Here is a 24,330-nt window from a genome sequence, read left to right on the forward strand (position 1 = left end):
AATACTTACAGAATTTATTTGAATACTTCAGAATTTAGAGTTAGGAAAAGACACAAACAGCTTTGTGGTAGCAGCATCTGTGCTGTGAAATTAGGAAACTGAACACACCCATCTAAACCTCACAGTCCTTGGGACAGAACGTTGGTCTTCTCACTCTCAGAAGTGCCCTAGGTATGGTCCTTAAGCACACAAATTGAGTTTCCATGTTTGCCTTTTTTATTTATTTATTTATTTTTTAGTGAGACAGTAACAGGGTATTTTGGTAGATCTAGTTCTTAATAGGCCTGGCTTGGAAAGTGCCATGGCTGCTTCCTTCCCTTAGGACAGAAAGATGGTTGTCCCTTATCTTACTCAGAAGCAAGTTTAAGTAGCACTTCTTAGGATCCTGGAGCATCATGGAAAGTTCTTAAGAGAAGAGTTAAAAATTTCAATTGAAAACATCCTTTACAGTGAATTGGTTTTTTGTGTCTATTTACATAAAAGGGATGCATCAATTGATGTTCAGGACATTTGGATTCTAACCCCAACTGTGTTAATTTCTTTGGCTATAAAGAGGACAATGTTATTTTTTTGCTTGTTTGTTTTTCAAATATATCTTTGGTTTGAGAGTATGAGGAGAGGGAAAGTATCATCTAGAAGGAGAATTTCAAAGGACAGACCTGCTAGAAATCATTATAATAGCAATGTTGCAGACTAGTTCCCTAAATATTATTGCTCACATTCCATGGTTTGCTCAGTTCCTCAGAGTTGCTGCTTTGTGTGCAGGGTAGGCTATGGCATTGTGGGGAGAACAGGAGGAGAGTCCTCCACACAGTTAGAGTGGTCAGATCAGTTTACCTCCAGTGCAGACCCAAGTGCAGGATGAGTTTGAGGAAGATTTTATTCTGATACTACATCAGAACATGTAATATTATATAATTCTGTGTCCACTCGTGCTTAATCTTAGTCTGCTGTATTCAGTCTTGCTTATTTGAAACTGCATTTTGGAGTCAGCTGAAAAAGAAATTGTGGAACAGCCATAAGACATCCTTGTTGATACTAGAAAGTGACAATGGCTTTCTTTGTGTTGCGATTGTGTAATCTTGAATAGTATTGGAATGAAATCATTCCTGTCTCAAAACAAGTTATAAAATTTAATCTCAAATTAGTAAAGACCGTAGCCTTCAGCAGAATGTTGACTCTAGACAGCAGGGGATTTAGATGTGCTAGCAAATTTTATTCTCTTACTTTATAATTTATTGCTTATCTTTTTGTTCATACAGACAAGCACTGATTTGGTACAGCCGGTAAGTGAATATCCAGAAAAAAGTCTGTATTTTTTTATAGTTAATATGCAGTATATAATTGGTATATTAGCTAGATTGAGCTTTTTCTTTCTTGAGGCTTTGCTAGTCACAAATTTAACCTTCAAACCATTTAATTTAAATACTCTCTAGTTTCATGTAACTTGTGCTACCCTACTAAAGAGCTTTGTGTTTCTCATCAAATCTTATCATGATCTATTTCATCTCTTTTTTTTCTTTGCTCTCCTGCATACTCTAAAGACTGACTCTTCAAAAAGTCTTTCCCTGTGTAACCTGATCATGGAGGAAACTCCAGACAGTGGGTTGGCCGAAGAAATTCAAAGATCTCAAATTGATATAGGTGCATTTATTTGGGGTCCTGATGGTAGCACAGACAGTGTCAGCCAGGAAATTACTCAAGGTGGGTCTCAGGAAGACTCTGCATGTCTCTCTGAAGCAGAGCAAGACATGGAATTTTCCACTGAGATGCTTTCTTCTGCTGACTGGCACACCATTGCTGAACATGGTGAGCCTGACCTGGGGCCATCCCCTCCATGTGGCAATGAAGAGCTGTCCCCAAAGCCTGTGCCTGAGACTGAATTTGCCATTGCTTCTGTTATGGAAACAGAGCAGCCTAATGACTTACCTGACTCAGAATTACCAGCCATGGACACTGGTGGCCTGGCCAATGCAAGTCAAGAAGATATTAAAAAGTCAGCAGAAGAGGAAGAGAAACAGAAGATAGAAGATTCTATGTGGGCAGGTGTGGAGACATGTGAAAAGGTAGACACTGGAGCTGTTGCTATCAAGGCACTAGAAGGTAGAGGGGAATTTGAAGAGAAAGAATGTGAAAGTATAGAAAATAAGGTAATAGATCTTCATAAGATAATGGCAAAGCAAGACCAGGAGCCCTTAAAAATCAATGGGGAGAAAAGTAGGAAAGATCTAAGGGCTACATATAAGGAAAATGCAAAGACCAATGAAAAATATTTCAAGAAAACTGATATTTTAGAAATAGGCATGGAAAGATTAGATATGGCAGAGGAATTTAGTGACAGAAGCCAAAGACTAGATGATGGGATTCAAGTAGTAAGTCGTTATGGAATTGTAGGGAGTACTGGAGCTAAATCTGCCAGCCATACAAATATTTCGAATCTGCCACTCCATACTGACTTTCTGTCTAATATTGAAGATGCCATCCCCGAGGGACAGGATTTAGTTAGTAAAGACATAAAAAAAAATTTAATAAGTCTTCACAACCACAATGTAATATGTCACACAGCACCGGACATTACAGATGCTAAAGAAATTCAATGTGAGATGGTGTCACATGTTCTGGAGGTGAAAAGGATGAAAATCAGGCTGTTGTTTTATCAATAAAGCACAAAGTAGAAGCTCAGTCTAGAACAGACCTTGATTATTCCCTGGAAACTAATGCAAACAGAAAAGAGTGTTGTTTGTGTAAGGCAGAAAACCCATTAATAGAGGGATCTGAAAGTCCAATGAATGGAAGGACTAGTCAGCCCATTAACTTGCCAAGAATTACAAAAGCAGAAGCTTGGAGAATAGATACAGGTCAAATTTGGCAGCCAAGCTTGGATTCAAAAGTGAATAATATTCATATGTCGGAATTCTCTGGTAAACCAGATGGCCAAGCAAGTAGCTTTGCCACCTGCCATGATTCTATTAACTGCTGGTCTATCAGAGATTTGAGAGACTTGGAAAATTTTTGGGAATATGTAAATATGGTTGAGAGCAAAAAAGAACTGGAGGTAGACTTACTAGCAGATGTATGTGGGGGAATAGCCACTGCTAGCTGCTGGGAGCAAAGTGCAGAGAGAGCTAGACCATTTATTGTGGGAACCTCCCAGAATGCTAGCTCCGAGAGTTCCACTATTCCCCAGGATAATGACAACAACAACTCAGATTTATCTGAAGATGAAATTGTTAACCAGAGATATGGATTATTGTACCAAGAACTAGAGGCTGATAAAGAAGAGGTACTTACCCCAGTATGTAGTGTAGACTAGTCCAAAACTTCCGTAGGTTCTGTTTTTCCTCATGTTTCCCACCTACTTCATTGATCATTACTGTCTTCTCAAGGCCTGTCTCATCTCCTTGGTAGCTTGTCATGTACCTCTTTAAATCTGTGCAAATCAAACACAAATAGGTTGACAAAAAACACACACGAAAAAGCAGAATGATTGCATTGGTAACTAATGAAATTATTTTAGCATCCCATTTACTGGTCTCCTTGTATTTACTGTACTGTTCAAGCATTAAAAATGTATAGAACACACTCACGGTACCTAAGTGGTTCCATTCCAATAGGAATTCATGAAGTGTTTTTACCCAGACCCACTGAAGCAATAGAACCGTTTTATAGCTGTACATCAAAATGATATCTTAGAGAAACACTGCAGACACTTCTGGATCCTCTCAGTGGCCTGAAAAAAAGAAGGATTTATCCCCTCATGGCTGTTTTCTGCAATCATCTTGTCATTATTGAGAAAACAGGTTTTGGGTAGCACTGAGCTACACATCAGCAATAATTATAAAAATAAATCTTTTTTGTCAGCCTATTTTAAATAATACGGTATGGCCTTTATACATAGAAATGTCTAGACATTTCCTAAGCACTTTCTCACAGTATCCTTTTGTACTATTTTAAATTTGTGATTGTCTTTACCTTCTAACTTGTCTAATGGATATTTACCAACCCTACAAAATAATAAAAAATAATATACTGTGATTTTCATTTCTATTTAGGCTTCTGGTGGCTCATTTAATGAATTCACCCAGGTAAGAAATTGATTTAATGGCAAATTCCATCCATTCAGTATGATGAGAAATTTTCAAATAAGGATCTGGTGTCTTCGATATTGCATAGTGATTAAGCCTGTTGGCCCTATACTTTACCCTACTATTTATAAGCTCTTTAATGGAAATAATTACAGCAACATGGCAGGGTTGTTATGAAGATCAAATGAGATATACATGCAGAGTGCTGAGCCCAGTGACCCGGCACATACTGAGTACTCCATAGTGGAGCACTTGTTAGTGGTACTAGCTCTACCTTGGAATTCTGCTGCCTTGTTCAGTAAAAATTAAAAGCCTCTTATTTATAGTTGCCTATTTAGTTTGTTTTTTATTTATTGTTATTTTTTTTTCCTGAAACCTTATTTGGTTCCCATATGTTTCTCCTATAAGTGAAACCATCTGGTATTTTTCTTTTTCCTTCTGGCTTATTTCATGGCGCATGGGTGAATTGGTGCTGGGAATTTTATAGGGACTACACCTGAGAGGAGAAAGCAAGCATTGTACAAAAATGAACAATGCTGTAAAATAGATATAAATAATTAAAAAAAATTAGAAGCTGGGCCTCCCCGGTGGCGCAATGGTTGAGCGCTGGGTTACGAAGCTGCCCTCAGCCTCTGCAGCTCTGGTTCCATCCCTGGCTGCTCCCCGGCCACCGGAGGAGGGTCCCACATGGCGCGCAGACCTCTCCTGCCGCCCGCTGCTCCCCTCAGCAGTGTATTTCGGACCTTCTGCCTGCCTGCTCCCCGCTCTGGCTCTGGTGAATTCTCTCATCCTCCCACACTTCTGACTGTACCCAGTGCTTGTATAAATAAATAAATAAATATTAAAAAAAAAAATAGAAGCTGTCCTGATCTGAAAGGTCCCTAAGATTCATCTGTTAGAGAAGAGGAGATCGAATTGTTTTGAGATTGTAATGAGATGGATCTTTAGAAAATGTAAGAGATTTTGAGAAACCTCCTTCCGAAGATTCCTTGGAACCACACTCCCCAGAACTCACCTCTTTATGGTTCTCGAGAAAGTTCAGAAAGTTCATGGAAGTTCAGAAACCACACATTGCCTCTGTCCTATGATGCAGTGTTTTCCTCAGGAGAATGTGAAAGAAGAGCCACTAGTCAGCAGAAGTTATGACACTGTACTTGTCCCAACCTTTGAGAGTTGTAGCCCAGGATTGTCTGTGATGAATACATCACAGGATTGTCTGTGATGAATACATTCTTTTTTTTAATTTAATTTTATATATTTTACATCATTTTTCTGAATACATTGTCTCTTAACATTACATATGAATGATTTTAAATTTTAACATTCAGAATTATTCTTAAAAATTAGATAACTATTCCCTATCTTACCTATAAAAGATCCACTCATATACCCATTCTCATTCTCTCTCTCTCTCTCTCTCTCTCTCTCTCTCTCTCTCTCACACACACACACAGATAATAATGCATGTCTTCTCTCTACATAAACCTACATAAAATTGCTATTCATTTATCATTTTTTAATTTTATACTTTTATTAGTTGTAAATGCACATAAAGAGTTAAGAAAATTTTGTAAGGATTTTTTTTTATTTTAAAACTTCAGATGACTGTCATACACCCCCCTCATCTCCCTTTTCTTAAAGGTAAATACCACCCCTCTGCCTTTTCCCTCCCACCCCCCCAATATACTCTCTTTTTCTTTGGAAGTTTGTAGTCTTTTTACCTCATGTTACAGTGTGGTATGTTGGTGTGAATGCATTTTCATACATTGGATTAGCCTTTTAATCTAAAAATTTATGTCTTTCAGTTTGGGAAACATTTTCTTATTTCGCAGGGATTTCTTTCCTTTGTTTCTGTGTTTGCTCACTCTCTAACACTTCTCTCATTTTGAATTCCTGAGCTAATCTTTTAACTATTTTTTTCTTTGCAATTTCCTTTTTACTGTCCTGCTATCTAGTTCTTCAAATTTCAAACAGACTTTCCACTTCTATATACTTTTAATTCCCAAGAGCTCTCTGTTTGTTTGTTTTTGAATATTTAATAGCATCCTCTATATAATGAATACAGTATCTTCCATTATATCTCTGAGGGTACTAACAATAATAAACATTTTTGAAGGGCCTCCCCCCACAAAGTCTTTTTCTTCTACTTAATATTTTTAACCATTCAGTTATTCTGTTTCACATTTAAGACTTTTCACAAATATCTGGTAATCTTGACTGTCTACTCGTAGTTAGGGGTGGACACTAAAAAGCTGACAGGAAGCTTGTACAGATAGGTAGAGTTCTTTGACTATGGGCATGTTCTAGGATTTTTTGACTCATCCTTCCTGTTGAGGACTCCTTGATGTTACCCCACATTAGATTCTTTCAGCACTTATTTTTCTTAAGCTGATCAGGCTTCCCTGGGAAGACTCTTCTGATTTCTTGTCTAGAGACTACAAGCCTACCTGCAGCAGATTTTTTTTTTTTTTTGATTCATCAAATTGTTATTCATTCATCTACTTTTCAACTCCAAACTTTTGTTTCTCTTTCTTCTCATTCTTTTTACCATTATAAATTTTTCCTTTAAAAAAATCACACTATAAAATTCCCTTTGTTATTGCTTCCTTCGAATTCTGGAGAGAGTAGAGATAATTGCCTATGTTCAATCTGCCATCTTTAACCAAATGTCACTGGCTCATCTTTTCTGTTGGGAAGCCCCTAATGTCAAAATCTGTGGGCACGCTTTTTTTTTTCACTGGTCAGAATACCAAGGAAGGGCTCTTTTGGTCTTTTGTCTGGAGGATACTCGCCACAAGTCTGGCTGCCGTTTAATGAGAGATGACTATTCTTTAGGAGATCACTGTGTCATCAGATTTCCTCCAGCTTGATATTGTAGATCAGTGAATATAATATAAAATTTTATGTTATGATTTATAATTACCCTAAAGAAGTCATACTAAGGTGACATAGTAAGACTGAATTTCCAACATTTGAAAAACTAAATTTGTGTCCTAGTGCTACTAAAACTGTTCACTGTTGAAATCCAGAAGAGACGCTTCAGACCAAACATCCCCTTGAAGACACTGCCCTTTATTTAATAGCTTAATAGTTATTGTATTCTGTTAGCTCAGATTTATATTTAGAATGTTGTTAAAAAAAATCCTTGATTTTTTTTCTGATTTAAAATAAAGGAGAATTGTAAATCTTTATAATTATTTATTGACAACAGCTGGCGGGAGATGACTTATATATGTTTTTTTTTTTTTTTAGCAAATTAGCTGGAATCTTAATAATTTTTAATCTGCTATTTCCTTCCCAATTCTCAGCCCCAGGACACTTCATTATTCACTATGCAGACAGACCAAATCAGCAATGTGGTAAGTTGAGTTTGGTTTATGTGTTTGGTCATTGGCTACTACCAAGTATTCTAAGGTTGGTCATTCTTGGTTATCTAGAGCCTGAATATACAGAAAGTGGCTTCTATAGCCACTCTAGGATAGAAAAGCTTCAGAAAGGTATCAATTATGTTTTGAATGTGATTCCTTCTATTTCTAAAGACATGGTGATCCTAGCAGAAATCCAGGTTTCCTAATTTCGGGCTTCAGTAGGACCAGAGTAAATCCATTAAAGACATGGATATTTCCATGTGACTATAGGATTGAAAATTAAATACTTGAAAGTAGATCTTTACTTTTTCTTGAACTTGAAACTGCCTCACCTCTCATCTCCTACTTCAATGTAGAAAGCAGCAGTGCTTTGTAGAGATGTGATTCCTACTTTGCTGCCAAATGAAAGGGGAGGAGAGCTCAGCTGGGGAGTGAGGAAGAATCATAAAGAGTTACTGTTGGGGTCAGAAGAGATTTTTTTTAATTATTTTTTATTAAGGTGACATTGGTTTACAATATTAAATATGAGTCTGAGGCTTGGAATCCCACCTTCAGAGGACATTCTTACAAAATAATGTTGCAGTTCTGATGTGCAGCTTACAAATGTGGTTGAATAAGGAGACCCTGAGCGAGGTCACTATGAACTTGTCAGTGGCACGCCACATAGGTTTTTGCTTTTTGCAGATTAGTATATGAGGATTCTTTGTAGCTTATTTGGTTTCCCAAAGGAGCAGTGTCTAGCCCAGCCCCTGACTCACAGTAGAATCTTGGAATTGGATTTGAGTACAGTGAATTTTTCATTGTAAATGATTTCACTTTTAAGTATCAGGCTTATTTTCTGGGAAATTTGTCTTAAAGGTTATTTGGCCCTTTTCAAAGGTAAATATGTCTCTAATACCTTGTCCATAGATTGTCTTACTTTTGCCTTCTGGGGAACCAGGTGAAAGGCAGAGGCTGTGTGACCTGCAAATATATTTTAAAGCTTTGAAATAGAAATTATGTAAGTATGAGAGAGTATAAGGATGAGTTATAGGTTTATTGTGATTCTTAGCCTGGTGATAGAATAAGGATTATATTGATACCAGAGGATGAGATTTTTAATTATCAGTTGTAAATGGGTTAAGAAAACAGAAAAAATACTGGCATAAAATGAAAGGTGGTGAGTCAATTTAAACTCACTCCTACTACTTTGATGCAAAATATACAGGCATAGAATCCTCTGTTTTTTTAAGTTTCTCTGAATACGTCTCTCTGCCTACATCTGGGTCTCGGAGCTTCCATTGCCTGCCTTCTCCTTCCCTTGATATTTTCTGAAGGAGGCATCTAGCACCTTCTTTTCACTAGGCAGTTTAACTCTGTCATAGACAGTATTAGAAATGTGATCGTTCTGGCTGCCCTGTGAGAAACTTAAGAACTCAAAGTGAACCCTCATCTCTAATGCACTGGGAATGTACAGGACCTTCCCAGGGGCAGGATGATTTCCTGGCATTTGGTTCACTGAATAAAATGGATGATGAAGTTGGAAGTCAGCTACCTGTCTGCCCAACTCACATCTAATGGTCTCATAGGCCCTTGAACATGTTTAAATCCTTTTAAATCTGCAAACCTTGCTCAGAGTTTAGAGTTAATGCTATGGCCCTTTGCAGTTCTCACTAAATTAGTTCCTCCAGGACTGGAAAAGCAGGAATCCACAGCATCGCCATAGTGGAATGTGACTAGACTGTCATCCTACTCTCCTGACACTTCTCTTCCTCTGTGTTGACATACCTACCATCCCCCTCTCATGGAGGATACTGGAAATTGTGCACTGAGGCTACACTACTCATTTTGTTCTAAAGGAAGAATTTGATTTCTGAGTCTCAGATCTAAACCATTGTGGCCTCCTGCTGTCACCAATATAGTGTTCCTTCCTTTGATGTATAGTGAGCGCTCCTCCAGCAAACAACAGGAAATCATTACCATGCTTCAAAATAGGTATGGCATGGTATCAACCATGTGCAGTGTTTGTCAAAGGAGGAACTCTTTGGGAAAAAAAATAAATGAAATGGTTGAAGCAGGGTACAATCAGCAGGATGAGTTTAGATCTTTCCAAAAGATACAGTTCACAATTTACTTGTGCCTTTCTTTCCATCTTGACTAAATATTTACAATTTTACATTACCTGAGAAGGAATCAAAAGGTGATTTCTGTTTCCAAATTCGAGTATATGCTATCATATTATATCCTTACTCATCACTCAGGGGGTTATTTATCCCTCTAGAATTTAATTTGCAATATTCACTATAATAATACTAGGGAAAATAATGTGACTTTGGGGAACATAATCACTTCTTCCTCTTCATGTTGTACTTCTGTTATATTGTCTAATTTCAGCAAACAAACACAATTTGACAAATATAGGAGATCACTCTAGTTATTATTGTCTTCATGTAACTTCAAAAATTTCTTTTATTTTTTTTAAAGATTTATTTATTTATTTATTTATATATACAAGCACTGGGTATAGTCAGAAGCACGGGAGGGTGAGAGAATTCACCAGAGCGGGGAACAGAACAGGCAGACTGACGAAATACACTGCTGAGGGGAGCAGCAGGTGGCAGGAGAGGTCTGCGCGCCATGTGGGACCCTCACCAGCGGCTAGGGATGGAACCGGAGCTGCAGAGGCTGCGGGCAGCTTTGCAGCCCAGCACTCAACCACTGCGCCACCAGGGGAGGCCCACTTCAAAAATTTCATCAGACTCAAGAAAACCAAAATCTGATGCAAATACTTTTTTCACTTTAAGTTATTATCTTTGCATTGTTTTGTTGTTGTTGTTGTTGTTTAATGTTTGATATTTTTATTTGACTCGTTTTTGAAACTTCTCTTGACTCTTGTTCTGATTTCAGACTTCCTCCATAGCATAAACTCACATCTGCTGCTGGCTTTCTTAGTGCTTTGTTAAATTGCCCTTTATACCTTTCATTGGGTTGGTCATTTGCTACATACTCTCAGAACAAATCACCTTAACTTCCAAAATGGTAAGATCATACCCTGAGAGCTTAGAGTATGTTTTTACTGCTAGGAAAACGTTCCATTATGAAGATAATTCTTTTGGAACAATAAAAGTGAAATTATTTTCCATAGAGGACTCTTGAGAGTGTGTCAGAGTGAATTTTATCTCATTCTTTCTTAAGAATTGCATCAGATCACCTCTTGAAAGTTATAAAAGCCCATAAAAATAACAGCTTTCTGTGCACTTAAATACCGAATGTCCTTTATTTTTATTATGCCCTTTGAAGAGAAGGAAATGTGATCATGTTCACAGTGGAAGATTTGGTGGGGGTCACAACATAAAATATGTTGTGTATTTATCCAATACTAGGTATTCATTATTTATTCACTGTCCGTGTCTATATTCTCAGCATAACTTCTATCACTTCTGCATGGAACATGTCATGTGCTCTGACTTGTACATGCAGAACGAGAGGTGGCTTTTGTTTTCTTATGGTGAGTGGGGCAGACCTCACACTGATTTCCCAGAAGTTTATTTTTTGAAACTTGGATTTCTTCTAGAAAAACACTTCTAAACTTTGTTACATTTTAATTGTCTTGATAGTGAAGAATCTTAATGTGCCCTCTAGTGGCCATCCATTCAGTGAGCTAATCATACTAAATAAATATGCTTCTTTATATTAATCAAACTAGGGAACATTTTCAGCAACCATGATAACTTGCATTGGCTGTGGTATTGTTAATGGCCTGTTATTTAATATTGCTAATTTTAAAATGAAAAAGTTCTTGAGCTAAGAGCTTACAGAGGGCTGATTAGAATTGGAATTAGAATCAGAATATGTATTGGTCACAGCAGGACTAAAGGACCTCACTCTTGTCCACACAGTTAGAGGAATCTAATTTAATATCTAATGGAGAGTACTGCCTTATGGCTCCTTAAAGAATTACTTTATTATATGAAATAAACTGATTGCTAAGGATTTTATTGGAGGGAGAAGTGACACGGGACTAAACAGGAACTTGCAGGCAGCCAAGTATGATTCTGGTGGCCGCTTGCCAGGTAACTGGGTCTGTTCCTCCCAGCCTGACATTGGCAAAATAGGTGGGTAGTGACCTGTTTGTGAAAATTAATGCATTTTGGTCTGAATATTGGGAGGACCCCTCAATTTTGTGTGTGTGTAGTGCTTAACAACATACCTGGGGTGGGGGCAGAATCATGTGCCCTTTGAACTTTTCCTCACTCCTTCCAACTGGCAAAGGTAGACCTGTAGGGTCTGCTCTCTCTCTGCTAAGTAACAGGTAGTACCTGTTACTACATTTAGCATCTCTACTCAATATCATAATGAATTGAATAGTCAAAATGTTACAAGAAAGTACAACAAGATACCACATGCTAAGTTTTTGCTTAACTTCCAAGGAAATGACAATTCTTGATGGTTGTAAAACCAAAGCTTAATAAGAGTCTGCTCCTGACTTACCAGGTTCGTGATGCCAAATGTGGGGTTTTCATCCAGCACAGATTTAATGAATCTGCTGACCTGTATGATAAGAAGGAAAATCTTAATTGTCCGGTATTCTGTGATGTTATCTATTCACATATTGAATCTTTTTCCTCTAACCCTCAAAACAAACAATCAAAGGCTGAATCTGAACAGGCTGCACCCTCAGAGCCGAAATTGGAGGAGCCCCCTGCCGCTGCCACACCTGCTGCTGGGCTGGACCTTGGACTGGACACCGAGGCCGAGGCGCCAGCGGAGGGGGCAGTGGTGAGCGCCGCCTCCCTCCTACCCTCCACCTCCTCCCCCGCTGCAGCCATGCTCACCTCATCATGATCCATTTCTCCTTCTCATTGGGCCAAGTCACCTCCAAATCTGTCATGACTCCCCAGGTTCAAACAGTTTTCATTCCTTTGACAATGACTCCATTCTCTTTTATATTTTTTAAAAGGAAAATGTTTAAAGACCTGACCTTATGACTGATGGAAAACAATCATGTAGCCATAGGTTTAGTTTTTTTAAAAAAAGGCTGCATCGATTTTTTCTAATACTCTTCCATTCATAGCAGATAGTGATGCAAAGCTCACAAATAATCAGGCATGTTGATTCTATGATTTATCTGGAGATGCACCTTCCATTAGGCACCAACTTCAGGTGATAAGCAGAAGGATAATCACTCTGTTGGTTTCTAAAAATATTAGTTGTGTGGGTTGGTTAAGGCCCAAGAAGGGATTGGAATTCCATTTTACAAGTCCATGGCATATAAGGATTCCTGTATATTGAATCATTTGCTAAAAATCAAGTCCGATTCTGACTTGAGGGACCTTGAGGATGTATTTTTTGTAAGCCTAGAGACCCTCCTGTCTGCCTCCATTTGTTCTGTCCCTACTCCATTTAGCCATAAAGCCATATACACCACTTCACAGATGGGGGTGAGCTTTCTGTGCACTGAGGCAAATTGGGCAGTGTAACATCCATGGAAGAATACTGAGGAAAATTTGATTCAAAATATGAAAGAAATGAAAGTATATTTATGCACTGCAGCTATCATGTCTCCCAAGAATCTTAATCAGAGTAGCATTTACTGCAGCCTACAAAGAATCTGTACTAAGAAGAAAACCAGTCTCCCTATTCCAAAAATAACATTTCCTAGATTAGACAACAGAGAAATAAAAGCTAATTGTCTTGCTGTTAATGTCCAAGGTCATTTTACCAAGAAAAGCATAGATCATCTGTCAAATCCATCGTTTAGTCATAGAGTGGAAAAGAAAATAGCAGGGCAAGATAATGTTGAAAAATACAAATTAAGAACAATTCAGGGAAAATGACCATGTTTGTCATTTAAAGACAAAGTAGGGGCCTCTCTGGTGGGATAGGTGTTAAGTCTCAGCGCCATCAGACTATCTCCAGGCACTGCATCATGAGCTCGATCCCAGACCAGGGAGCTCACCCATATGATGCATCAGACCTCTTCTGACTCGCCCGCTGCTCCCCTCAGCAGTGTATTTCAGTCAGTCTGCCTGTTCTGCTTCCCACTCTGTCTCTGGTGAATCCTCTCACCACCTGCACCTCTACCCTACATCCCAGTCCTTGTATTCATAAATAAATAAAAATAAATCTTAAAAAAATAATAAAGATAAAATGAACTAAATCCTTTAGGTAAAAAGAGAAATGTATTCCACTAGATTGCTTCTCTTCTAGAAGCATTGCTAGTTCCAGGCACTTTACGGGGGGAGTTGACACTGTATCCAGTCTCCAGGGATTTTTTTTTCCTGTCACTCCCAAGTTCACTGCTCATCTCAACAACACAGTACAGATGGGACATTTTCAGTTAGTGCCACATTGTAATCTTTCCACCCAGCTTAGTTTAAGATTATTTAATTAAGAAAGGAAGGGAAAGAGTATTGAATTTTTGACTTTCAGAATTAAAAGATATGGATGATGCCAGGGAGCTAGAAAGATATGATTAGGTGTAGATAATGGTTTAGAAATTGCTGCAGTTCTGAAAAGTTCTTATTAAATTTCTATTTTTGAATGGCAACATAGGCTTTATCTTCACCAGTGTTTTTAAGCCACATTTATTCCATGCCCCAACTGTTCAGCGAAAGACTTAATGCCACGGTTTTGTGCAAGGGTGTTTGATGCTTTGCAATTGATTAGATGAGTCACTTTGACTCTTCATGACTCCCTCTCAGAGAACCATGAGACTTTCACCCCAGGCTTTTTTTAACAGCATTGTAAGCAGGCTCATTATCTCCCAATGAGCAATATTAGTAACTACCAATTATCAAGTTACCTATTATGTCATATATTTTACCATATGTGAACACATTTATATACAAGTTTATATATATAAAGTATATTAAAATATGCTACATGCTTTACTATATACTTGAGAATTTATAAAAGATTTATAAATTTTTAAACAATGGTGATTATATAACAATACTTAACAAATTGTAGTACAAACATCACTTGTTTTCTAAAACTTAAGGGTGAACTTTAAAAAATAGATACTTTGTGAAATGCTAGGCAATTTGAGAGTCTCATGAAGGATTCGGGCGTCTTCTGAGATTGGGAGATGGTATAAGAACCACAGGTCCAGAACTCACCTTCTGAGCCAATACTCTCCAAGAAGAAAAGTTCACGCAGTTGTTTATCTATCCCCATACAGAATAAAGTACAGGAGGAAGAATATTAATTAATATTATAGCAGTTTCATTTGCCTAATACTCATCACAAGTGACCACCTCCCATGTTTTTAAAATTGACATATTTGGATGAAGTTTAACTCTTCTCTGTATTCTTTCTTTCATTTAAGATAATATTGCAAAGAATGTATTTCTTCAGTTGTGATAATCCAACATAAAATAGAGTTCTTTTTCCTAAGGAAAGGTCTGTTCTCTGGCTAAATGTGTGATATTTAGTTGTATATACATCAAAATCTATGGTGTGTCCAGCATTAATTAACAGGCTGCCTGTGGTTGCCATCCGTCAGGACTGGGTTGACATGACCTTTTGATGTCATCCATTTTGCTGCCAAAATGTCACCACACAGTTATTAATACATTTCATATGAAGTGAAGTCTGTGGGGTTTTGTTTAAAAAAAAAGAGGCAAATGTAATTTTAAAAACAGGAAATTCTAGCAGTGGTTCACAAAGAAACCTGGGGCTTTCAAGAAAAGTTTAATTATATTTTTGTTGTTGTTTTACTCTCCACAGAACTAATGTTATCTTTCATTTTTCTTTATCACACCAATTTTTATCAGTATATTGACAAGAGGTCTTTTAAAAACCACTGTTACTTCTCCAAATGTTTCCATGTTATGGAAATAATAATTATTTTCCTTAGATACAAACATATGATCAAAATTTGTTCCAGTAAATATCAGAGAATTAGGCTAAAAAGCTGACAAAGATTATTTTGACTCACATTTACCCACTGCTTGCAGAATCCTAATTTTCTCCAAGTTCTGGTCAGAAATTTTTCCTCAAATGATGTGAAATAGGCCAATGCCTCTACTTTTTGTTTATTATATTTCCAAAAATAATGTGCTGTAAATAAATTTAGGGATAGTATAATTGACAAAACATGAAGATATTTTAGAATTGGTTGAGAATCCATTACTCTGGGTACTATTTTTGGCTTTGTCTCTTGTGTTTTTTTAAAATTTCTAACTTGAGTTGATTTGTCAAGACTGATTTAAATCAGTAAATACATATAGATCTATATCTATATATTTCTGGCAGATCTCTCTATGTATGTAAGTGGATTTTTTTTTCCAGAATCTGGGCTCATTTGTTTCCCAATGAGCAATATTAGTAGCTACCAACTATCAAGTGCATATTATGTCATATAAAAAGCGATGGGTTGCAGAGATATATACAAAGTTGGCAGAAGCAACTAAGCCTAGATCTTTCTTTTTCTCTCCCATTGCATCAAATCACAGGGAAGAGATGACATTAACCAGGACTAAAATATCACAAGGTGGTAGATAAATCCTGACCCCTCCCCTTCACAGAGAGGTTGGTCTGGACCTGTCTTGTCACATGTGGAGAATGGGGGCATTGCTGTTTCCACATGGGACTGAATGTAGGTGTTCATCAACCACCTGCCAACCATCTCCCCTGCTCCCTGGGGTCTAATATTCCAAAGCCCCTTCTCAAGCAAACACAAATGAGGATTTTGCAATGTTATCATTTGTTCAAAGTGTAATTGTAGTTATATATGAACATGAGCATCAGGTTTCAGATTATTCTTTCACTGTTGAGAAACCATTTGTGGTTGATGGATGTCTAGTGATTTTTTTAGGTGTTACTTTTGGTGTATCTTTCTAAAATTTAGGTGAAATCCACATAGCATAAACTTACATTCTTAAAGTGATAAGTGACTTTAATACATTTGTAATGTTGAGCAATCACCACCACTTTCTAGTTCCAAAACATTTTAATCATCCCAGGTTACAACCTTGTGCCACTGTCTCATTCCCCCCAACCCCTGGGAACTACCCATCTGTTTTCCATCTCTCTGTACTCTAGGCCCTTCATATAAATAGAATCATACAATATATGACCTTATGTGTCTAGCTTGGTATATACTTTTGTATTGGCTTGACCTTTTTTCTTTTTTTTAAGATTTATTTATTTATGCATACAAGAATTGGGGTATAGGACACAGGTATGGGGGGTGAGAGGACTCACCAGAGACAGAGTGGGGAGCAGAACAGGCAGACTGACCAAAATACACTGCTGAGGGTAGCAGCAGGCGAGTCAGAAGAGGTCTGCTGTTTCATGTAGATTAGCTCCCTGGCTTGGGATTGAACTCATGCTGCAGTGGCTGCAGATAGCTTCATAGGTTGTATCCCAAACCTTGTACCACCCGGCAGACCCACCTTTTTTCTTTTTTAACATAGCTTTCATTGTAATTAACTTCAGGACATTAAAACTTGATTCTGTCTTCTTGGTGCATAGGGGGTTCAGTTCACAAGCCCAAGTAGAGACCATTCTTGGTCTTCGGCTCAATTGAGCAGTAGGCATAAGACCAGAATTTCTTAGACAATTCTGCCCACTGTCCCCACTATAAATACTAGACCTACTCCACTGATCAAAATTTAGACCTGGCAGAATCTTTGAGATGTTTTCTGTTGATTCAAGTATCCCACTGTGTAGGTGACAGACAGTGCTGACACGTATATGGTCCTTGGATAATGTGAAGCTGAATGTCCCATGTGTGATATAGTTCTTCACCCTCTTCTTGCCTTTTCTTGTCCTCTCCATCCTTTCAGCACCTCCAGGGGAGAAAGGCCCTGTAATATGGCCCACTTCTCAGTAGTGAGCATGAGCTAAAATAATAGGCACCATCAGGAAAAAGTACTTGATTTGAGATCAGAGAACCCTTCTTTTCTCAAATTGTCTTCTATTCCAGCTGTTCAGATGCTGGAATGTGTATGACCTGAAGTGTATGACCTGAAGTGGCTAAAACACAAAGATGGTTTAGTTTTGATCAACAGAGCCATATTTTAATAATAGATACTGCTAAGTGCTAGAATTTGACAGGCATTACCTTACAGTAACACTGTAAAACTTTATGCAGGTGCATTTTATAGATGAAAAACTGAGACAAAAAAAAAAAGTGTAAGTGGTTTCATTGAGATCATATACCCAGAAAGCAATGACATGAAACTCAAATCCTCGCATTTTATCTATAGATATTCATCCTTTAACTATCCCAGATGGTATGTTTTTAAAAAGAGCAGGTTGTCTAAAAGCACTTGTATGAAATACTAATTCAAGTCATCAGGGTCATGACCAAGCTGAAACCATGCTGACTCCCAGGCCCAACCAGAACAAGTGCTTAGACTTGGCAGATGTCCTGATCTGTAGCTGAAGGGCCAGAATGGAACAGAAATGCTTGTATAGTCAACCTTGGGCTTCTGAGAGGCAGGTGTGTCCTAATTCCCCATTTTGGCTGCAGAACAGTGTTAACTGAAATAAAGTTTCTGTAATAGTTAAAAAGAGTTTATGAGATAAGAAAAGTGAGGGTTTGAACTAGGAAACAGTCTTAACAGATTTTATTCTGTGAGAGCTGTTCTAATAAACACAAATTTTAATTTCATTTATAGAAGTAGGAAGAATGAGTCATTGACATTTAGAATGGAGGGGCTTTTAGTTCTAAGTTGTTCTTAGTTAAGGATGCCTAAAGATACACTGAGCCTCGAGGAAGGCCATGCAAGATTTAATTTCTTCCTTTCTCAGGAATATGCTACAAAGATGTAAAGACTGGGTATCAGTTGTTCAGTCTTCTTTATCTGACTCCTTGGTCATCAGTGGGGGTGACCTTCAGGCGGCAGAATTCTTGCACAGGCTACAGGATGGAGCCTGTTCACACTTTGTCTATGAGATTGGCTTTACTCTAGACCTGGCTGCTAGACCTGCCCGCTGGTCCCAGAAAATTTCACAATACGTTCACAGTGAGTATCAAAAGGATGTTTTGGAAGGACCTACTTGGTCATCTGGAGAACTGACTAACTGGCTAAGCCAACACATTGCCTTGGCAAAATCGTTTTATCTTTCTATACCAGGCTTGTCTTTCCTTTAAAAGGACTGAACTTAATAAATTCTAAGTTCTCTTCCTGCTCTCAAAAATATCCTCTGTTTATTACTTTTAAAAGTGAAGATCTCCAAATCCCTTGTGGTAGTGAAAACACCCTTTATAACTTTTCTAGTTTCTGTCTGCTAGGCAGCTGGGGTGACAAACCTTCATGGCATAGGTTTTACTACTAATGCTGTGGGCTATTCAGAGTGTGGAAGCTGAGTTTTCCTGGGGCAATTTTCATTCGCACCCCTCCTAAAGATTCAGAGCCTACACTGTTTTCTGGTCAGACCCCACGACTCACAGGGATAGACAGTGTATGTGGATGTGACTGGGTCATGGCTGGGAGTATTGCCAGTAGAATATGATGACATTCACTGACATGCAGATTACTACAAAATATGTGTGGCCGCCCTGCCTCCTCCTTCTGCCAACCCAGGCCTAGGTCCATTTGTGGAAGCAAATACTTTATGTATCCTTCAGAGATAATATACTTAACCAAGCAAGGTAAGCCAGGTGTTGTGCTGTAAAGGCATTTTCCTTCAACAACCTGCTTGACAAACTATTTTTGGCCTCCATCATGGCTGTCTATTTTTTTTTAAGATTGATTTATTTATGCATACAAGAGCTGGGGTACAGGCCAGAGGTGTGGGAGGGTGAGAGGACTCACCAGGGACAGAGCGAGAAACAGAACAGGCAGACTGAAATACACTGCTGAAGGGCACAGCGGGTGAGGCAGAAGAGGTCTGCCACACCATGTGGGTATCTCTGTGGTTGGCCAGGATAGAACCCGCGCTGCAGAGGCTGTGGACAGCTTCACAGTGCTGCGCTCAACCACCTGTGCCACCAGGGAGGCCCATGGCTGTCTATTTTGACTACTCCAAAAGCTAGTACTTGCTCCTGTCCCTCTCTCTGAATGTGTATAGGACATAATTTACCTTTACTCCAAAAGATAAGTCCACCTGTTTATGTGCTTTGCAAATAAATCATTATAACTTTAAATCCACAGAGGTAGCATTATTGAGTACTCTACCAAATCTTAGGGTCCAAATTAACCTAAAATTCATTTTCTTTGGGATTTCTGCAGAAGACTTTAATTTTTAAAGAAAGTATGGCACTAATTCTAACAGATATTACCATGGCAACACCCGCTACCAGCCGTCGAGTTGCTCAGGGACCAGCTGCTCTCGGTTTGTGATGGGACTGCAGGTAATATTAGGAGAGTAGATTGAAAAAGATGATTGAGATGAAAGTTAGGGGGATGGAAAACCCAATAAATTCCTTTATTAGAAAGGAAATGCATAGATATGTCAAATGAGGTTTGTAATACTAGATGCCACCTGTAAAGGGACACATTGGAAACGCCCTGCTCCTTGGGAGAGCTCAGCCCATAGTCAAGCTGTAGGGCTATTATCTCAGACAATGGTCTTCTAAATACAGTTCATATATAAAGAGACACACCAGCCAGCAACCTGTCTTAGTACAAGAATCTTCTCTTTGGTACCTTAATGACCCTAGCTGCTTTGTGGGCTTTTTTTTAAAACAGATACTGAAGAATCTGTCTGTTCACACAAATGCTCCACAAATAATAGCACTTTCAGGCAAGTTAAGAGCTCAATTCAGATCCATAATAAAAGGTAGACAGGAAAAGGCAAGGGTGGCCTGAACTCCCACTGTGATATTTATCTTTCTTTCTTACTTTCCCAGAGAAATGAAGAGGGTCACTCCAGCTTCAATGCTCATTAGTGGAAAAGTAATTCTGAAACACTGAGCTACAGTTCTGTCTCCAGTGCAACTCTGAACACACCATATTACTCACTTGTAAAATGAGAACACTTACTTAGATGAGCCTTGTGGTTTTTCCAACTTGGGGATCATATTCATTTCAAACTTGTAAACTAGCTCGGAATGTCCAGTTTCCAGGTATTCTCAGTTGGGACTCTGCAGTGCAATAGACAAGGCCAGATACACTTCAGTGGGTTTCTTTTCTACTTGACCACTTTATACATATCTTTCTGAACCATGAAATACAGAAGACTAATGGCAAAATAATGTAGAAAAATATATTCCAACCAGCCTTTTCTTAAAATCTTCTTATCTAACTTGCTATTGTATGACTTGTTTGCTTTAATGTCATATAGTACATGTGAAAACACACTCCACTTTTCATGAAACATCACTTGCATGGTGGTTGTTGGTTGGAAGCAGAGAATCTGTGGAGGCACAGCTGTCCTCAGGGGAGCTATGGAACTCTGTGATAAGAGAGGTGCATTGTCTTCTTGGATGCTAGTGGGTGAAAAAAAAAAAAAAAAAAAACCAGAATTTAGTGTTAGTAGAATGTTCCAGTTCTGTTGGACTGGGTGAGTTATTTTAATTTTGTGTATTAGTTGAATTGTAAAAAGTGGGAAATGATATGTAATAAGTGAGAATAATATGTAATAAGGTTGTTGGGAATATCATATGCAGTAAAAATACTCAAGATAGTGCCTGGAAACCTGTAAATTGATAGTAAATGTCAGTTTCCCCCACAACTACAGAGTGTGTATATGTTGAAATTGTCCAGCAGAGGCCTGCCTGTGGATCAGAATTATTACTCTCCATGTCTGGGGTAAATTGTAAGCCTAGAATTCAGTGATCTTTCAGCCAAGTTTTTGTCAAAAGCAAATGCTAGAAAGATGGCTGCTTTATGATTCTGAGTATAAAATATCCCTTTCATGCTATACTTGGAAGTATACCATTTCAGTTCAAATTTAATTACATATATTCACACATATACATACATGTTCAAATATATATATATATGTATGTATGTATATGCACGTATAAACTGGTCTAACCACTATGGAGAGCTGTGTGGAGATTTCTGGACCTACTAAACATAGAGCTTCCATATGATCCAGCAATTCCACTCCTAGGTATTTACCCAAAGGACACAGAAACATCAATTCCAAAGAGCACCTGCACCCCTATGTTTATAGCAGCACTATTTACAATAGCTAAGCTTTGGAAACAACCCAAATGCCCAAAAAGAGATGACTGGATCAAGAAGATGTGGTACATATACACCATGGAATATTACTCAGCAATCAAAAAAGATAAACACATGCAATTTGCAGGAACATGGATGGAAGGGAGCTGGAAGGGATCATGCTCAGCGAAATAAGCCAGAAAGAAAAAGAAAAATACCGGATGGTCTCATTTATAGCAGGAATATAGAAAACTTAAATAAGGGACCAGGAAAAAGAATAACTATAAGAAAGAAAATATCAAAATCAACAAACAACTATGAACCAGAGACACTCTATGGGGGGTAAGGGGCAGGGAAAGGAGGGCTTGGGGTCAAAATAAGGGGGTTGTAATTGATAGGGAATATAAAAATAAAATTTAATAGAATCTGAAGAAAAAAATATATATATATGCACATATATACATACACACACCCCTACATGTACATATATTAAATTATTCACTGTCATTTGTGTCATTTACCCTAGGAGTATTTTAAATGAAATATCCCAGGAGCACATAATTGAAGAATGTGAAAACTGAAAACATTAAAAAAAAAAAAATCACAAAAAAAATCAGATTCATTTTTACTTTTTTTTATTTTAATGTTCTTTATACTTAAATACACAGAACAAGTTAAAGCATCAATAGTACTATATTCTAGGGCCTCCCTGGTGGCACATGGGTTAAGCACAGCACTGTGAAGCATAGCCTCTGTGGCACAAGTTCGATCCCCGGCCAGGGAGATACCCACATGGAGGAGCAGACCTCTCCTGTTTCACCTGCTGCTCCCCTCAGCGGTGTATTTCAGTCAGTCTGCCTGCTTCCCCACTCTGTCTCTGGTGAATCCTTTCACCACCCCCTGTACTATTGGCCTGTACCCCAGTTCTTGTATGCATAAATAAATCTTTTTTTATTTTTTTTAATTTTTCTAGAGGCATGTCTTATTTATTTATTTATTTATTTATTTATTTATTATTTGTTTGTTTGTTTGGTTTATACATGCACTGGGTACAGTCAGAAGCGTGGGAGGGTGAGAGAATTCACCAGAGCCAGAGCGGGGAGCAGAGCAGGCAGAAGGACCGAAGTACACTGCTGAGGGGAGCAGCGGGCGGCAGGAGAGGTCTGCTCACCATGTGGGACCCTCCTCCGGTGGCCGGGGAGAAGCCGGGGATCGAACCGGCTGCAGAGGCTGCAGGCAGCTTCGCAACCCAGCACTCAACCAATGCGCCACCGGGGAGGCCCCAATAAATCTTTTTTTTAAAAAGTAGTACTATATCCTAGAAGTACTGACAAAGTCCAGGAGAATTTTTCACAAACCAAGGCTTGAGCAAGTTCTTAAAGTTTAGTAACTGGGTCTAGCATAGAAATGTATGTTGGAGTTCTATCCATTCCACCCCAAATATTGGGTTGTCAGAAAAGTCATTACACATTTTAGCTTGAAAAACAGAAAAAAATACATCATGACTTTTCTGACCATAGAAAATAGACTTCTATTAATATCCCCCATCTTATGCATCCATGTTATCTTTGGCCCACATTACTCTCACATTGTGTGTCCTTTGACACATATTTTGGGGATTCAAGACAGATGACAGAATTTTGATGGGACACTTGATGACTTCTCCCTTAGCTCCTGTTTAAAAGGGACATCTATGAGTTCTAGATAGTGAATGAAATGGAAAAAAGGAAATGTTTCTATGTCTATTGGAAGCATTAGGCCTTAGAGTGATTTTAGCTAATTTTAGATAACTAAACATTTTAAAACAACAATTAGCAGCTCAAGAGAAGACAAGGATTAAATAATAGATACAGAGTTTAAATTTTCTTTAAAGAACAGAAAATCCACCCAAACTACAAAAGAAACATTTGAAAATTGTCTTTCTTGGCTGTCGATTAAATTCAAGACAACCTTGATTATATGAACAAAAAATGAAAGATCGCACAATCATAAGGTAGTCACACTGACAGAGTCGCTTTTAAGACAGATGAAAGGGAGCTCTTGATGATGTAAGCAAAGATTTTTAGGGGAGGAAATGTAATATTAGTGTAATAGCAAAATTAAATTTGCATGAGAAGTGGTGAAGACCTGAAGCAATAGTGTAGAGCCTTTCCTTAGTGACAGGAGGCCAGAGGAGGGGCATGTTCACAGTAAATAGATCAGCAGCAAAAAGTGCAAACAGATCAGTGTGGAACCAAAACCAAAGAGATGACTGGTAAGTAATTACTATTCCTATAGGAGAGACTGTCCAGGCTGGGGTGGAGTGTGGTAGCCAGTGTCAAAGAAGAAAACATGCTTGACTAAGTTTTCCTAGTGGTTCCGCATGCAGGTCATAAGCTATCACCCGCAAAATTAATGATGGACCAGCATTAAAAAATAGTATCCTTTAAAATTTTAAATTCAATTCCTGCTTATGAGTAAGACCATTGGTATTTTTCTTTTTCTTTCTGGCTTATTTTGCTGAGGATGATCCCTTCCAGCTCCATCCATGTTGCTGCAAATTGCATGTGTTTGTCTTTTTTGATTGTTGAGTAATATTCCATTGTGTATATGTACCACATCTTCTTGATCCAGTCATCTATTTTTGGGCATTTGAGTTGTTTCCATAGCTTAGCTATTGTAAATAGTACTGCTATAAACATAAGGGTGCGGGTACTCTTTTGAATTGATGTCTCTGTGTCCAGGAAAAAGACTAATTATAATAAAGTAAAAATTAAAATCAACAAGCAACTATAAACCAGAGACACACTACAGGGGGAGGGAGGAGGGAGCAGTATCTAAACAATGGGG

General features: G+C 38.2%; 1 protein-coding gene across 2 annotated transcripts in view; it reads left to right on the forward strand.

Annotated features, from left to right (window-relative positions):
• The window catches only part of AMPH (amphiphysin), a 242,069-nt gene that overhangs the window by 201,214 nt on the left and 16,525 nt on the right, over positions 1-24,330 (forward strand). The window contains exons 14-17 of one of the 2 annotated variants that reach the window (XM_037517588.2): positions 1,263-1,286; positions 4,053-4,085; positions 7,394-7,444; positions 12,086-12,211. In XM_037517588.2, coding sequence (XP_037373485.1) covers positions 1,263-1,286; positions 4,053-4,085; positions 7,394-7,444; positions 12,086-12,211 — 234 coding nt within the window. The remainder of the gene's footprint in view (positions 1-1,262; positions 1,287-4,052; positions 4,086-7,393; positions 7,445-12,085; positions 12,212-24,330) is intronic. The other variant, XM_054692313.1, reaches the window with a different exon arrangement.

The sequence above is a fragment of the Talpa occidentalis genome, unplaced genomic scaffold (assembly GCF_014898055.3).
Source record: "Talpa occidentalis isolate TD23 unplaced genomic scaffold, MPIMG_talOcc4v2.1, whole genome shotgun sequence".
NCBI lineage: Eukaryota > Metazoa > Chordata > Mammalia > Eulipotyphla > Talpidae > Talpa > Talpa occidentalis.